The sequence below is a fragment of the Aegilops tauschii genome, chromosome 6, assembly GCF_002575655.3.
Source record: "Aegilops tauschii subsp. strangulata cultivar AL8/78 chromosome 6, Aet v6.0, whole genome shotgun sequence".
In the NCBI taxonomy this organism is placed as follows: domain Eukaryota; kingdom Viridiplantae; phylum Streptophyta; class Magnoliopsida; order Poales; family Poaceae; genus Aegilops; species Aegilops tauschii.
This window is the reverse complement of record NC_053040.3, coordinates 81,286,004-81,300,383: the sequence shown is the minus strand read 5'-3', so window position 1 is coordinate 81,300,383 and position 14,380 is coordinate 81,286,004. Positions and strand designations below refer to the sequence as shown.

At 47.9% G+C, this 14,380-nt stretch overlaps 1 protein-coding gene across 1 annotated transcript; it reads right to left on the bottom strand.

Moving 5' to 3' along the window:
- Positions 1–3,579: 3,579 nt before the first annotated feature.
- On the bottom strand, positions 3,580–13,855 carry LOC109779258 (oligopeptide transporter 7-like). Its single transcript, XM_040391973.3, has 5 exons — positions 13,392–13,855; positions 6,388–6,957; positions 6,033–6,288; positions 5,758–5,940; positions 3,580–5,613 (listed from the first exon to the last, which is right to left on the bottom strand). Exons 1-5 carry the CDS (start codon positions 13,838–13,840, stop codon positions 4,993–4,995), a joined length of 2,079 nt encoding a protein of 692 aa, XP_040247907.1. The 5' UTR covers positions 13,841–13,855; the 3' UTR covers positions 3,580–4,992.
- Between the last annotated feature and the right edge of the window lie 525 nt (positions 13,856–14,380).

The window sequence follows — 14,380 nt, the reverse complement described above, 5'->3', positions numbered from 1 at the left end:
TGCTCTATGAATCAGTGGGAAATACCCTTTGGCTCCCGAATGTATATACACCCTATATGAGGTATTTTTCTTAAATAATTAAACAAAAAGTCAAAATAGTTCAAAAGTATTTTTAGATTAAACTTGACTTACTTACGCAATAGTATATAATTTTTCACTAAAAAAAATCGACGTTGCCTTCAATGCGAAAAAGACAAAATTTATTGCTATTATAGATCACTATTCACGCTATTTTGACCAAAAATTTGTCTTTTCTGAAAAGAAGTCAAAGAGGAGTTTCTTTTTGTGGAACTTTTCTCACTAGTACAATGAAAGGTCAAGTTTATTTCAAAAATATTTTCAGAAAATTTTGACTTTTTGTTGAATTGCTAATTTTTTTCCCACATAGGGTACATATGTACCCAGGAAGCAAACGTTCCCCCTCCATGAATCAGTCTTCTTTCTCCATGCTCTCTTGGAACGTTCGCGGCCTCGGAGACGTAGATAAGTGCAAAGACGTCCTCTCTGAAATCATCACGATTAACCCCTTTGTCGCTCTTCTGCAAGAAACAAAACTAGACGTCGTGGCTACCCCTAAATTAATGGATTTGCTATTTTACAGCTGACTGTTTTGCAATTCGTTTATATTCAAATCGGTGTCCGTCCATTCTTGCGTGGAGATTCGCGCTGGTTTCTATTTTTGTTCGGGCTTGTTCCGGGTCCCTTTTTTTGGTCTGGTGCGGTTTTCTCTCTGCCCGTTACCGTTGCCCCGGCCGGCTCATTTTTTGTCTTGTTTGAATTTGGGAGAGTGTGTCTTTTCCTCTTTCATTTTTTTCTCTCTGTTTCGATAAGGCCGAGGGGGAGCTCGAGCGGCGGAGCAGAGGAGTCGATTCTCCCTGTCCATGGCGATTTCGAGATCTTCCACCGCTCGAGCTTGATTTCTCTTCCCTTTCTCCTTGCTCCCCGGTGTCGCGGTTGGTTGTTCCTCTCTCTCCCGCGCGCGTGTGCTGTTCTGCTTGTGTTGGTTCTAGATCTAGGTCAGTTCATGTCGCCCACTCGCGCAATCTAGTGCAGCCTCTGATAAGTGAGATTGCTAGGTCTTCTGGTTGTTGTGGTCGTCCCGCGCGCGCTCCTGTTGTAGTTTGTAGATGTAGCATGGCTGATTTGTGCAGATGTACCTGTAGGTGCTGGATTCTGTAGATGCAGCGTTCAGGATTTCTGTAGATGCACTGCTCATGTTCCTCATGTTCCTGTAGGTGAGGTTTGTGTAGATGCCTAGCTTTTTCCTGTTCATGTGCTGATGCTATCTGATGCTCATGCGTTTTTCCTGCTCATGTGCTGATGCTACCTGCTCATGTCAAGCTTTTTGTAGTCTATGAATTCACCTCCTGATTTTGTTGTTGCCAGTTGTAGGTATTTAGTTCCCCTTGTACCATGATTGTTTACTTCTAGCAGGCATGAATTTTGAGTTTAATTTCAGTGTAATTTTGTCTCAGCCTTTTCAGTGTTGGCAGTTGTTTTGATTGGATCTTTAGTGTTATTTTACACTTTAATTTATGTCAGACTTACAATGTAATCTCAGTATTGTAGTGTAAATTGTCCTAGTCTTACAATGTAATTTCTCCCAGGTTTACAATGCAATTGTCCTAGTCTTATAGTGTAAATCCACTCAGTATAGTTTATCCCATCATTACAGACTTTTAAGTGTAATTTACCCAGACTTACAGTGTAATTTTACCTCAGTATTGCAGTGTAATTTGTCGCAGTCTGACAGCATAATTTGTCCCAGATTTACAATGTAATTGAGTGGATTTTTACAATATTATTTAATTGTAATTACAGTGTAGTTCATCCCATCATTTACAGACTTTTAAGTGTAATTTACCCGTTAATTCCAGTGTATTTTGTCTCAACACTGCAATGTATTTTGTGCCAGTCTTACAGTATAATTTGTCCTAGATTACAGTGTAATTAACCTTTTTAGTGTGATTTGAGTTGATTTTTATAGTATTATTTTGATTATAATTACAGTGTAGTTCATCCCAGCATTACTGACCTTTAAGTGTAGTTTGCCCATTAGAGTATCTTATCTCAGTATTGCAGTGTAATTTGTCCAAGTCTTACAATATAATTTGTCCCATATTTACAGTGTAATTAACCTTTTTTTCTAGTGTGATTTGAGTGGATTTTACAGTGTTATTTCAACTGTAATTACAGTGTAGTTCATCCCAGCATTACAGACCTTTAAGTGTAATTTACCCATTAATTCAAGTGTATTTTAGTGATTTTATAGTGTAATTTTGAACGTAGTTACAATGTAATTTATCCCAACATTACAGTGTAGTGTACCCAATAATTCCAGTGTGGTTGGTTATAGGATTTTGAGTGGTTTTTGTCGGTGTATTTTAGCTCGTTTTTGCACAGTATTTTTTTTAATTTTTCAGTGTAATTAAGTCTAGCTTGCTCAGCAATATCATTGGTTCCTATGTATATTTTAGCTAGTTTTCAATGTTCTTTGCTTGGTTCAGTACTGTAGGGCTTTTTGAATGCTTTGGCTCACTTTAATCTTCACCATTTTTGTACTGTATTTTGTATGGTTCAGTTTTTGTAATTGCCAGTTATAATATAGTGCTTTTTACCTTTGTATTGGATGGCTTTCTCCGTTATTTAACTTGTTTACCCCCGGACCCGGGTCTGATGTTTACCCCCAACCCGTTTAGGCGTTCTTTTTTGCTTTCTGTTGATTTTCCTGCTCATACAGGTGTAATGTGTTGATTGGTTAGGAAATTTGACTGTTTTCGAATTAAAAAACAGTCAAATGTCAAAACGGGTTGGGGGTAAACATCACGGCGGCTCCGTCATGAAGCATTGGTGGCCCGCTTCTTTGCAGCATCCAGCACCGACGGTCAGCTCGCCACAAAACACCATCCGGCTTGCCGCCGGTCGGCTCCCCCCAAACAACAGCGAGGTCATGCCCCGACTTGCAAAGTCATACCGGTGGGTGAACCTCCTTTACACGACTCGTGGATTCCCTGCAGCATGAAACACCAGCGAGGGGCTGTGGTTGGACGGGCCAGAGGAGCACCAACTCGTGGAAGGAGAGACGCTTGGGAATAAAGGAGAGAGAAAGGGGGAGCTCGCGGATGGGATCGAGCGCGAGGATGGGAGGCCGAGAAGATAAGGAAGGAAAAGGTAAGCGATGTGCTGGTCCCGTTGGAACACGTGGCACAAGATGAAGGCAACTTAAAGGAGCGAGAAATCAATCAGTTGAAAAAGAGAGTTTTCCTTCTTTTTAGTCATGAATCTTTCAGAAACTTTGAGCAGTAAAAATAAAAATCCATCTTAACGAATAGGGTAACGCTATTCTAAGCATAAGTGTAGAATAGCTTATTCTACACCCCTAGTAACGTTATGTACAAAATCTAGTAAAACACTATATAAATTATAGTAATTCTGTGTACTATCTAAAATTTTGATTTACTACATTGTCAAAAAAATTACTATATTTTATATGCTATGTTACTATATCTCTTATAGAGTGTTACTAGGGGTGTAGAACACTCACGATTAGTTTAGATAGTACTATATAGGGTCGCGCTATTCGTCACCCTGGGTAAGGAATAGTTATTCGAAAAGTCTAACGCCCACACGTGTGGGCGTTTGCATCTCGCCCACACGCGTGGATCCGCGTCTGTTTGCGAGCGCACGAATCTTGACATGCTTCTAGTGCCACGTAGGACTGGGCTGGTGTGTGCGCATTCACCCGGTCGCCCACACAGCCGTTTCACCACACGGGAGGGGCTGGTGTGTGAGCGTTCAACAGTTCACCCACACGCCACTTTCCACTCACGCACAAGGGCTGGTGTGTGGGCATTTGCCATCTCGCCCACACGCCCGTCTCATCTCCCACACCCAAGTTGTCACTTGCCATGTATTTTGCAGTGTACATGGCAACTGCCGTAGTGTGCTTTATAAGCAGGTGGCAACTCTTTTTTTTTACCCGAACATGTCAGTTGCCATGTATTTTGCAGGGTACACGGCAACTGCCCTAGCGTGCTTGTAAGCAGATGGCAACTCTTTTTTTACCTGAACATGTTGTTTTGCCATGTCTTTTTGTAACACTACACGGCAACTGCCTAGTGTTAGTAGCTGGCAAACCCCTAAAGTTTTCAAATCATGGCAACTATAGCAAATCAGACCATACATGGCAACAGCCGTAGTTGCCCAAAAATGGCATCTGGAACTTTTGACATGAGATGGCAACTGCAGTTGAGCAACCATGGCAACTGTAGTTGTCCGACATGGCAACTGCAGTTAAACGAACATGGACGAGAGTCTGGACCATGGCAACTGCGGGCGCGCGGTGACTGTCACGCGGGGCGTGCGGGACCACGAGGTAAGAGGCCTGACGTATGGAGCGTGTGGGTGTTATCTATTTCGCCCACACGCACGCGTGTGAGAGGGATCGGGAGGAAAAAAAGAGGTGTGTGGGCATTACTTATTTTGCCCACACGTAGGTGTGTGGGCTGTTCCTCTTATACTCCACACAAAATGTTTGGGCAGACCCCCCTAACGCCCACACGTGTGGCACTTATCGGCGTCCTAGTTATTCTTCACTATTTTGACTTCAATGCACCGTATTTTTAGGTTTCGTAAATTTTGTCTTATTTCATACGTAAAAAGAGGAAGTAAGAAAATATATAATAACACCAATTTCTCATCTCTGAATGAATGGTTTTAAAACAAGCATTTACTCCCTCCGTTCCTAAATATAAATTTTTGTAGAGATTCCACTATGAACCACATACGGATGTATATAGATGTATTTTAAGTGTAGATTCATTTAATTTGCTCCGTATGTAGTCCACCTAGTGGAACCACTAGAAAGACTTATATTTAGAAACGGAGGGAGTATTATTTACTGATCCCTGCATGCTCGTTGGCACTTTCCAATTTCGGCAAACAGGGACTACCAGACATGAGGGATCCTAAAAAAAAGACATGAGGGAACGGTCACGTATACACTGCTGGGCACCCCTCAACAAATATACCTTTAGCAGTGGGGCAAGAAGCCAGGGGACATCCATCCAAGTCATTGCCCCACCAGTTCAAACTGATGTTCTCCAAGCCTAGGCACAGGTAAATTAACACGGCCATGAATGCCAAACCAGCATCTAGTGCACCTGAAAGCAGATAATTGTGTCGCTCCCACCAGTCACGTCGGTATCTATAGACCACATAGCCTGACAAAAACCCAACAAATATCCATGTGATGTAGTTGACTGCAGTGGCGGGTGGCATCTGGCCGGTGGAACCAATCAACACGGGCATGTTGATAAGCAAGATCCAGTTCTGGCCTGGGAATGCCTTGTGTGCAAACCAGACGAGGAGTGGGGCAATGGCTCCCCCCAAGAAGAACCAGTTCACTGCTGAGTAAGTTCCCAAGTCCCCGAATATTCTGCGTGGGCTAATAAGACCCCATATGACTGATGCGCCGTAGAACACATGATCGTCAGGGCAGGTCCAAGGGCTGCCGGCTGGGAGGAGCTCGGTGTCGCAGATGTTGGGGATTGAGTCCATGAGCCACCATGCCGTTCCAAGGTACACAAATGCCGCAATCAGAGTTCCCACCACCTGCCATGCATGTTTCAACAAGTTGCTTAGTTTTTTTTTTCGAAACAAGAAACAAGAGAAGTTGCTTAGTGACACAATATATACAACAGGGGTACTTGTGCAGTAGAAATGACAGAGAATTTATTTGAGTAAAAGGTTAATTACCTGAGCCATGAACATGGTCCTTGGGGGAATCTTCATGTAGTGGCCCAACTTAAAATCTTGCAGAAACGTCAGAGCTTGGCTCATGCTGATGTAGCCATATACCTTGAAGCACATATTTGCGACCGGACGTCCAGGGTACAAGTACCCCATGATGTACTCTGTGATGATGTTCAATCCTGGAGTCTGCATATATACAGAAGGAAAGAATTAAAAACAGTGAACTGGTAGTTGTATGGCATGACCATGATATGTAACTTGTCAGATTGCGTGCGTACCTGGTTCGTAGTTGCTGTGATAATTCCAACTGGGAGGGTAAAGAAAAAGGCTATGGCACATGCAAGCAGCACACCCCACCAGGGCAGCTGCAGTTGCTCGATGTGGTATTCACAAGCAAATACGGTGGCGGCAATGTTAACAATAAGGATGCAGATGAACCACCACTCGGGGACCTGCTTATATCTCCTCATAAGCTTTGTGTGTACATCCACCCTCTTCTCTTGGAAAGCTGATTTACTTAACTGCCTAATTTCACTGCCCACAATTAAGCACCATGAGAGGTTCTTAGCTGTTGCAGTTGTACAATTCTGCGAAACTGACGGACAGTTCTTTTGCAGAGATTTAATTAATTACCTTCCATGGAAGAGGAGGACATGGATGATCGTTGCGGTAAGGGATGCAAACCGGACACCATACGTGACAGCAAAGAAAGTGCTGAGGTACAGTGGACCATTCTTCTGGTAGGCCTCCGTGTCAAAATGGAACTGGGAGTCCACGATGCTCGTGATGTTGTACTTGTGCCCGGACTCGGTGAAGAGCCCATGAGAGAAGATGGGAAAGTTCCGCGCCTTGTACAAGTTGAACCGGTACGCCATGGGCGTGATCACGTACATGATGATGAAGAATCCTGCGGCGACGTTGGCGGTGGCGAACCAGGGGCTGGCGAGGGGGCTCCCGAGGTAAGACGAGACAGAGGCCCAGTCGAGGCCGATGGAGCCGATGCCGAGGCCGTAGAGGCCCGAGCCGAGCTGCTGGGCCAACACGGAGTTGGGGAAGACCCAGCAGATCCATGAGAGGGAGGTGAGCATCTGGAACAGGTAGCCGGGGAAGATGTAGTAGACGAAGCTGCAGACGAAGGCCACCAGGAAGAACTGGCTGCGCGTGAAGCCGCCTTTGCTCCGCACCTCCTTCTCGTGGAGCGCCCTGCTCGGAATTCCCATGGGTCATTTCAGAGAATGATTCGAATCGGAATGTCCAAGTCCGTTGTAGTTTATAGAATATACAGTAGATAATACAAAGCTTATTTTGTTGCCATGCTCAGGAAAAAGAAACTGGTTGACGGCAATTTTACACTCTCTGAATCTTCGGTATTTTTCTCCGCATGCTCCAACTGATCTCCATCCCCCTCCCTCCCGTCCCCGCGTCGCTCCCGTGTGGCGAACGGGGGGGGGGGGGGGGGGGGGGGGGGGGGACGGGGGGACGGGACCTAGCCGCCGGCTTCGGGCCTCCTCTCGTCCCTTCCCTCCCTCGCCGCCGCCGGACCACGCTGCCGGGCAAAGCCCACCGGCGCCGGTGGCGGCGGGGCTCATCTTCATCCCGCTCGGAGGCTGTTGGCGTGAGGCGGCGACGGACGGCGGTGCTTCGCGCTGGTGCGGGGCGAGGAGGCGCGGCGGCGGGGTAGCGAGGGCTTGGTGGCGGCGCGGTGGGCTGCACGGGGCGGCTCGCGCTCGTGGCTGCGGTGGCGGCCAGGTCTGGGCTCGGCCAGATCTGGCGGTCCGGCGGGCGCGGGTGACGCGCGGCGCCTCGCCGGCGGGCGCGGGAGCTTCCGCTGCTGCGTGCAGTGCGGTGGTCGGGCTCGCGGCGGGTGCGCGTGCTGGTGGTGCGCGCTGGCCGTCCTCCAGTCGGGGCTCCCCTGTTCCGGCCCCTGGACGGCGGCGAGCGGCGCGGGATGGCTCTCCCGGTGAGTGCTCTTGGCTGCGGGTGCGGGCTGGCATCGCGCTTCTTGTCGATGATTGGGCGAGCTGCCGTTGGTGGCCTCGCGTCGAGCTGCGGCGGGCGCCATGGTGAGGCGACAAAGGGTGTGTCCGGTGGGGAGTTCTCAGGAGGGATGGGAGGCCCCGATGGCCACCCGTCGCCGGTGCAGGGGTGCACCGGTCCGGATGCATCCGCTCCTCCTCCTCCTTTCCTCGGCTGTGTGCTCTTTGTTGGGGTTCTGGCGATGTTCGAGGCAGGGCGGTTGCTGGCATCTTCATAGGCGGGGGCTGCCAGTCAGGCCAAAGCCAAGGTCTTTGGGTGTTCACGGAGTTGCTTGGATGCTGGGCGGCAGCCCTGGCGGCGGGAGACGCGGTGTTCGTGGACGGAGCGCGCGTCTTGGGTGCGGTCGGGCAGCCATGGCCACATGGGTGGCATGGTTGGTGATGTTTGGCGAAGCATGGTGGTTTGGTAGAGGGTTAACACCGGAGTACATAACTTGCCCGGTCTTCTCCGGCCGACGGTGGCGGCGCCGCGGGCGTCGTTTTCTTCATGAAGGCTCCGTCATTGTGTTCTCTTCTCTCCATGTTGCTTCGGGTGAAAACTTGATCTCCGAGATCGGGCGGTGGCGTCTTTCGGTGTCGTGCCCTTCTTGAAGGCACCTCCTTGGAGTCCATGCTTCACCATTGTCCCGCTTCACTTCTTCTTGGTGGCTAGGTCTCGGAAGGTCCTCGTCGGCCCCAAGTGTTGGAGAACGTAGTAATTTCAAAAAATTTCCTACGCACACGCAAGATCATGGTGATGCATAAAACCGAGAGGGGAGAGTGCTGTCCACGTACCCTCGTAGACCGACAGCGGAAGCGTTATCACAACGCGGTTGATGTAGTCGTACGTCTTCACGATCTGACCGATCAAGTACCGAACGCACGGCACCTCCGAGTTCTACACACGTTCAGCTCGATGACGTCCCTCGAACTCCGATCCAGCCGAGTGTTGAGGGAGAGTTTCGTCAGCACGACGGCGTGGTGACGATGATGATGTTCTACCGACGCAGGGCTTCGCCTAAGCTCCGCAACGATATTATCGAGGTGTAATTTGGTGGAGGGGGGCACCGCACACGGCTAAAAGATCTAAGGATCAATTGTTGTGTGTCTGGGGTGCCCCTGCCCCCTATATAAAGGAGCAAGGGGGAGGCAGCCGGCCAAGGGGAGAGGCGCGCCAAAGGGGGGAGTCCTACTCCCACCGGGAGTAGGACTCCTCCTTTCCTTGTGGGAGTAGGAGAAGGGAAGGGGGAAGGAGAAAGAAGGAAGGGTGCGCCCCCCTTCCCTAGTCCAATTCGGACCAGACCATGGGGAGGGGTGCGGCCACCTTTTGAGGCCTTTCTCTCCTTTCCCGTATGGCCCATTAAGGCCCAATACGAATTCCCGTAACTCTCCGGTACTCCGAAAAATACCCGAATCACTCGGAACCTTTCCGAAGTCCGAATATAGTCGTCCAATATATCGATCTTTACGTCTCGACCATTTCGAGACTCCTCGTCATATCCCTGATCTCATCCGGGACTCCGAACTCCTTCGGTACATCAAAACTCAATAAAACTGTCATCGTAACGTTAAGCGTGCGGACCCTACGGGTTCGAGAACTATGTAGACATGACCGAGACACGTCTCCGGTCAATAACCAATAGCGGGACCTGGATGCCCATATTGGCTCCCACATATTCTACGAAGATCTTTATCGGTCAGACCGCATAACAACATACGTTGTTCCCTTTGTCACCGGTATGTTACTTGCCCGAGATTTGATCGTCGGTATCTCGATACCTAGTTCAATCTCGTTACCGGCAAGTCTCTTTACTCGTTCCGTAACACATCATCCCGCAACTAACTCATTAGTCACAATGCTTGCAAGGCTTATAGTGATGTGCATTACCGAGTGGGCCCAGAGATACCTCTCCGACAATTGAAGTGACAAATCCTAATCTCGAAATACGCCAACCCAACAAGTACCTTTGGAGACACCTGTAGAGCACCTTTATAATCACCCATTTACGTTGTGACGTTTGGTAGCACACAAAGTGTTCCTCCGGTAAACGAGAGTTGCATAATCTCATAGTCATAGGAACATGTATAAGTCATGAAGAAAGCAATAGCAACATACTAAACGATCGAGTGCTAAGCTAACGGAATGGGTCTTGTCCATCACATCATTCTCCTAATGATGTGATCCCGTTCATCAAATGACAACACATGTCTATGGTTAGGAAACTTAAACCATCTTTGATTAACGAGCTAGTCAAGTAGAGGCATACTAGTGACACTCTGTTTGTCTATATATTCACACATGTATTATGTTTCCGGTTAATACAATTCTAGCATGAATAATAAACATTTATCATGATACAAGGAAATAAATAATATTTTATTATTGCCTCTAGGGCATATTTCCTTCACCAAGTGTTTGGTAGTGTGCTTGGTGGTCGATTGGGTAGTGTTGCGGTGCATCGGCACCCTTGTATCTTGCCTTGGATGTGTGTGGTGTGTGGGGGGTTGCGTCTTGTACCCGGTTTTGTACTTCTGGTCGTTGCTTTATATATAAAGCGGGGCGAAAGCCTTTTTCGGTAACTGATCTCCATCTTACTCTTGTTGCGCTCGCCGTCTTTCCTTGAGAGAGACAAATGGAATGGAATTTCTCTCCAGTTTTGTACTCTCTCCGTAAAGAAATATAGGAACATTTAGATCACTAAAATAATGATCTAAACACTCGAAAATGCATAGGAGCTCTCGGGTGCTACGCCCCCTATATTCAAAAATAGTTTAGTAATTCAAAAAAGTCAAAAAATCCCGGAACTTTTATGGAATCAAACATGACCAAGTATTGCACTCGTGTAAAAAAGTTAAATAGAAAATGACTTTTATTGTATCCGGGGTCAAAGATTTTCCAAAAAATGCTAGATACAAGTACTATTCATGCTATATTGTCGTCAATTTTTTTGCCCTAAAGTCAATGAGAATCATTCCTTGGCCAAACTTTTTATATGAGTACAATACCTAGTCATTGGTTCAAAAATATATCCAGGATTTTCTTGATTTTTTTGAATTATTAAATTATTTTTAAATATAGGGGGTGGAGCACCGGTGCTCCTAATCCGCTTCCTCTAAACACTCTTATATTTATTTGCAGAGGGAATACATGCTATCTTACTGAAGAGAAAGACATCTGTGCACGGTCATTTCTCTCCTACCATCCTGCGGCGCATGCCGATTAGCTCAGTGTCTTTCTCCTTGGGACTGACACAGGAGATGAAATTCCTCTCCTATTTTGTTTGTACTACATTTTTATGTTGTTGAAAGGATCAAAGGAAGATATCAATGTTATATGATCATTAGCCGTCTCATCAGCCAGCAAGTTCTTTCAGCGTTCAAATGTGGGAGTTGGTTGCCTCTATGGAGGGCTGTTATTCTACTGCCATGTTGAGAAGATTAAAACTGGTTGGATATAACTGAAGCCAGCTGCTGGGAAGACTGCAGATCCAGCTTGGTCAATCGATGTGGTTTCTTTTCATCGATTTTGTTTTCATCATTTCTTCGGATTCTTCTCGAGGGCCCTGTCGTTATCAGTGCTCCTCATATCTTTTCATTGATTTCATTTTGTTAACGGGAGGCAGACGAGCCTACATTTTTGCCCTTGATTTCATGATATGGTTTGTTTCAAGCCAAGGCCAGATCTGACGTTGCATGACCCGTTACTCTTGATTAACTGGGCAATTCTCTTCATAATGAGTAGGCAGAGCTTGAAAAAAACAAACAAGTTGTTTGCAAATTAAATCCAGTTGTCAGCTTGGTCAAACGAACTTGATCTCACTATCTCTGATATTTTCGTGTTGGCTGCTGGTTGGTCCTGTCATTACCAGTGCTCCTCATTTCTTTTCATCAATTTCTTATTCTTAATTAGAGGCAGACCGGCCAACAATTTTTTGTGGCCCTTGATTTCATGATGATCTGGTTTGTTGCAAGCCAATGCCAGATCTGACGTGGTCTTGCTCAAACAAACCAAAAGTCCTAGTTGCAACTAACTAATCCCTCCGTCCGGAAATAATTATCATCAAAATAGATAAAAAATAATGTATCTAGAACTAAAATGCGTCTAGATACATCTTTTTTTATCAATTTTGATGACAAGTATTTCCAGACGGAGTGAGCATAAGTATATGCATAGTTAACACACATTGCTGATCACAAGCAGTAGCCCGCACGTCATGAAAAGTACTCCCTCCGTTCCTAAATATAAATCTTTCTAGAGATTCCACCAAGTGATTACATACGAAGCAAAATGAGTGAATCTACACTTTAAAATATGTCTACATATATCCATATGTTGTATTCCGATTGAAATGTATTGAAAGACTTATATTTAGAAACGAAGGGAGTATGTTCTTTATAAAAGAATAAAATTGGAAATAATCATGGCTTGTGATTAAGTCCAAGCATCAACCAGTCAACCCTCTAACAAGCACAAGGTGAGACTATTAATTAAGGACACCGATAAGTGCCACACGTGTGGGCGTTAGGGGGGCTGCCCACACATTTTGTGTGGTGTATAAGAGGAACAGCCCACACACCCACGTGTGGGTAAAAAAAGTAATGTCCACATACCTCTTCCCCCCCCCCCCCCCGATTCCTCTCACACGCGTGCGTGTGGGCGAAATAGATAACGCCCACACGTCCCGTACGTCAGGCCTCGTACCTCGTGGTCCCGCACGCCCGCGTGACAGTCACCGCGCGTCCCGCAGTTGCCATGGTCCAGACCCTCGTCCATGTTCGTTTAACTGCAGTTGCCATGTCGCTGAACTTCGGTTGCCATGTCGGACAACTACAGTTGCCATGGTTGCTCAACTGTAGTTGCCATGTATGGTCTGATCTACTGCAGTTGCCATGATTTTAAAACTTTAGGAGTTGCCACCCACTAAACACTAGGCAGTTGCCATGTAACACTACAAAGAAGGCACGGCAAAAAAAACATGTTCGGGCAAAAGAGAGAGTTGCCATGTGCTCACAAGCACGCTAGGGCAGTTGCCATGTAAAAAAAAGAGTTGCCATCTGCTTACGTGCACGCTACGGCAGTTGCCATGTACCATGCAAAAACACATGGCAACTCGGGTAAAAAAGAGTTGCCATCTGCTTACAAGCAAAGCTAGGGCAGTTGCCATGTACCTGCAGAAACACATGGCAACTGCCAGCTTTGGGTGTGGGCTAGGAGACGGGCGTGTGGGCGAAGTGATAAACGCCCACACACCAGCCCCCTCTGCGTGCGTGAAACTAGTGCGTGGGCGAATTGCTAAATGCCCACACACCAGCCCCCCGTGTGGTGAAAAAAGGACGTGTGAGCGACCGGATGAATGCCCACACACCAGCTTAGTCCTACGTGGCACACAAAAACTGCTAGAACGCGCCAAGATTCGTGCAGAATTGGTTGAACGAGGATCCATGCGTGTGGGTGAGTTGCACGCCCACGCGTGTGGGCGCTAGACTTTTCGATTAATTAAGTGATTAAGATGTGTAATGCAAGTAGTAATAAGTAATGAGTAGTGGTTGTAAGCAACTACTGTACTACTAATCATGTTGCTTGCCGGACGGAGATGGGAAGGAGCGTGTGTATATATGTACCTGAAGAGGGAGACCTGCACGAGGTTGGACGGCCACCACATGGCCGCCGGCTCCACCAGGTACCGCCGGAAAATCCCCGCCCACCCGAACCCGAGCACCTGGGTGGTGAGCACCACGAGGAGCGAGGCAAAGAAGGTGAGGTTCTTGCCGTAGAAGACGCGGACGGCGGTGACGACGTGGATGGCGTAGACGGTGCCGGCGCCGGCGTTGGCGAAGATGGTGATGAGCACGTGCTCCTTCACGTTGAACGGCCCCGGGTTGAGGGTGAACTCGTACGGCCTGCCGCGGAAGAAGGCGCGCTCGGGGAGCGCCGCGGCCATGAGGCGGCCGAGCGGCACCACGGCGATCTGGGCCGAGATGGCGGTGATGGTGAGCGGCTCCTTGCGGTACCAGAAGAACTGGTTGAGGAAGGAGAGCACCGCGCGGGACGCCATGCCGAGGACCCACATCCGGAAGGTGAGCAAGGGCGTGTCCGGGTCGTCGCCCACGGGCACCGTCAGCGCCACCTGCTCGATCGGCGAGTTCTCCTCCTCCTCCTCATCGGGCGACGTCGACGGCACTGGATGGAGAGGACAGAACGGTTAGATGGCCAGCAGCAGGAGCCAGAGCAGAGGTGTACCGTGTACGTGTGCGTCGAGGTGATACCGTCGCCATGGCCGCGGTGCCAGAGCTCCTCCTCCTCTGCTTCTCGGTGCATGGCGCACAAGTTACCTTGCTGTCGCATAATCCCAGCTTGCTCAGCTCCTCAATTCCCAACGCCGCCAGCCAGCGCTGATTATCCTCTCCATAAGGCAGCGCAGCGCAGTGCGCGTAAGGAAATCCCGAAGATTAAGCGCCGCAGTTGGTAGGTGCGATCCTTTTCTTTTTTGGAAAGAATGAGCGATCTTAGGCGCTGAATGGGAACCGAACCCAGACCCTCTCATACAAAACTAAGCTGCAACATCCAGCTGCACTAGCACACTTAACTGATTACATACAACTTATATGCT

What these genes read in the sequence shown, in the direction of transcription:
- LOC109779258 (XM_040391973.3), bottom strand. Translation starts at nt 13,840, where the DNA reads ATGTGGGTCCTCGGCATGGCGTCCCGCGCGGTGCTCTCCTTCCTCAAC. An exon ending in GTCCTCCTCTTCCATGGAAG is followed by an intron (nt 6,289 to 6,387) that starts GTAATTAATTAA and finishes AATTGTGGGCAG; the next exon opens with TGAAATTAGGCAGTTAAGTA. An exon ending in TCACAGCAACTACGAACCAG is followed by an intron (nt 5,941 to 6,032) that starts GTACGCACGCAA and finishes GTATATATGCAG; the next exon opens with ACTCCAGGATTGAACATCAT.